Source organism: Pyxicephalus adspersus, chromosome 12 (assembly GCF_032062135.1).
Source record: "Pyxicephalus adspersus chromosome 12, UCB_Pads_2.0, whole genome shotgun sequence".
NCBI classification, from domain to species: domain Eukaryota; kingdom Metazoa; phylum Chordata; class Amphibia; order Anura; family Pyxicephalidae; genus Pyxicephalus; species Pyxicephalus adspersus.
In genome coordinates, this window is record NC_092869.1 from 737967 (window position 1) to 740081 (window position 2115).

Here is a 2115-nt window from a genome sequence, read left to right on the forward strand (position 1 = left end):
ACTTTAAAGCTGGGCACACCGCCCGGCTTAGTTTAGTAACCCCCGGGTTTTGGGTATTTTAGGTATGCGATTTCCAGTAGCTGCATTAAAGACCCTGCACTGGGCCAGGTATGGCGTCTAGGCCTCGGCCAGGAAGGGGTAAACCGGCCGCTTTCCTCCCTATTACAGCTATTCTGTACGCCGCGGCCCCTCGAACGCCATCAGTAAATCTCTTTGTACTGGTACTCGGGGCCCGGAGGAGCTGTTAGTGTTCGGAGCTGAGCCAACTCAAAGAGAATAGGAAATATTCTGCGCTTTCAGCTCCTCCGCTGCCTCTCCGCCGGAAGACTTTGGTCTCTGTGCCGGGTAATTGGGGTCTTTCATGTACAAACTCATATCTGGGTAACCCTTCGGTGTGGGGGCCACAGATGGAGCACACGAGAGCCCTGATAATTATCTTCTGTCTGCTTTCATATCCACTAAAAATCCATAATCCCAGGCTCCCCGGGGTCACTGCTGTAATGTAAGAGAACCTGTCACTGCAATATAGCCAAGCTTCCAACACAAAGCATACTGTCAGCTCTCATTATTGTATTGGCTAAAGGATCACATGACCTCATATTATAGGACTGAATAATTGGCATTGAACGATCACATGACCTCATACTGTCAGCTCTCAGTACATTGGCTCTGAATGGTCACAACATCAAACTGTGTTCTTATTGGTTAAATAGCCCGACCCAATATTTGTTTTTACAGGGTTGGCACTTCATGGTCACATGACTTCATTGTGTCAGCTGCCGCTATGTAGACTGTGAATGATCACATGGTGTTACACTGTGCTGTCTGCCAATGATCATGTGACCGGACTCAGAACTTTTCACTCTTGATCACATGGCCTCATCACAGTGGCAGCCTTCACTTCATTGGCTGTTGATGGTCCCATGACCTTATCACTCTTGCAGCTTTCCCTGTACTACTCATGACGAGTCACATGATCCCGCCAGCACCTCTCACAGTTCTGCTCTATAAGTACCTTTCCATTTGTTTTCCTGATTCAATGTTTTGTTCCCAGATGTTCAATCTCCTCCATGAGTTCTAAAAAAATTGCCGATCCCCAGGGGGCGTATTCCCTACACCCAACCAGGAAATGTTCCCATTGGTGCTCGGAGAACCAATGGCGATGCTATCAGTCTCCTCCAATCACATGGGATGTTTCCTCGTCTCCCTTTCATTTCTGGCTTTACAGCCTTGTATGAAAAATGCCCCCATGAATATTTTATAATAGCCTCCCATGTGACCAGACCTCAGCCTATCAGAGCTGGCTATTCTGAAGCTCTCCCAGCTCCGAAGTGAGCTCCGCTCATAGGGTGGGCACGGGGTTATTGAGGGTGTCCGGCTGTCATATTGGTTGTCTGGTGTCATGGAAACGCGGCACGCTGTAAATTGGTGAGATGTTTGCCGAGTCAGGCGAGGAGTTAAATTCTTTGTGTGGTACATTAAGCTCCGGCTGCGTCTGACCTGATTCTCTCCGCCGCTTCTCCGACAATGCAGAACGCCGAGCGCATATTGTGCCTGTAATGAGGTTACAGCACGCCGAGCAACACAAGAGACCAGCGTCACACAGCTGCCGGGGGCTAAAAATATCACTCGGGCTCCATATCTCCCCCACATTCATTATAAAGAGAACCTGTCACCAGATACATCTCAAACCGCCATCTTTATTCAGGCTTCATCTACTTCCTGGCCTGAGGGGGGCGCTGTGTGCACAAATGTCTGATGTCTACTGTGATGCAAAGCTACAACATTGCAGTCTGATCACTATAGGGAGGTGACTGAGTCAATGCTTCCTCCTTCCTGCAGCAGACTGATGACATCATCTCTGCCTATGCAAAGTCTAAATATTGTAACAGCTTTTGATGTTATCCTAAAATCATCTTTGAATGCTCTGTCCTGTAAATAAATGACAAACATTGCAGGCCGGCCTCCTCACCAACCAATCATCTGTCTCTGTTATGTCTTCCAGCGTCTGGACCGCTGCACTGCACTAGTGACCTCCATGATCAATGGCGTGTCCGAGAGAGAAGCCAACGATGCACTGAATGCTTATGTGAGTAATCACCTGACTACTGGGGG

The 2115-nt window shown here is 48.5% G+C and overlaps 1 protein-coding gene across 1 annotated transcript in view; it reads left to right on the forward strand.

Moving 5' to 3' along the window:
* The window catches only part of INTS3 (integrator complex subunit 3), a gene marked incomplete at its 3' end in the record, with an annotated part of 35522 nt that overhangs the window by 2838 nt on the left and 30569 nt on the right, over nt 1-2115 (forward strand). Inside the window, 1 exon segment of the mRNA XM_072428653.1 lies at nt 2006-2089. Within this exon segment, the coding sequence (XP_072284754.1) occupies nt 2006-2089 (84 nt within the window).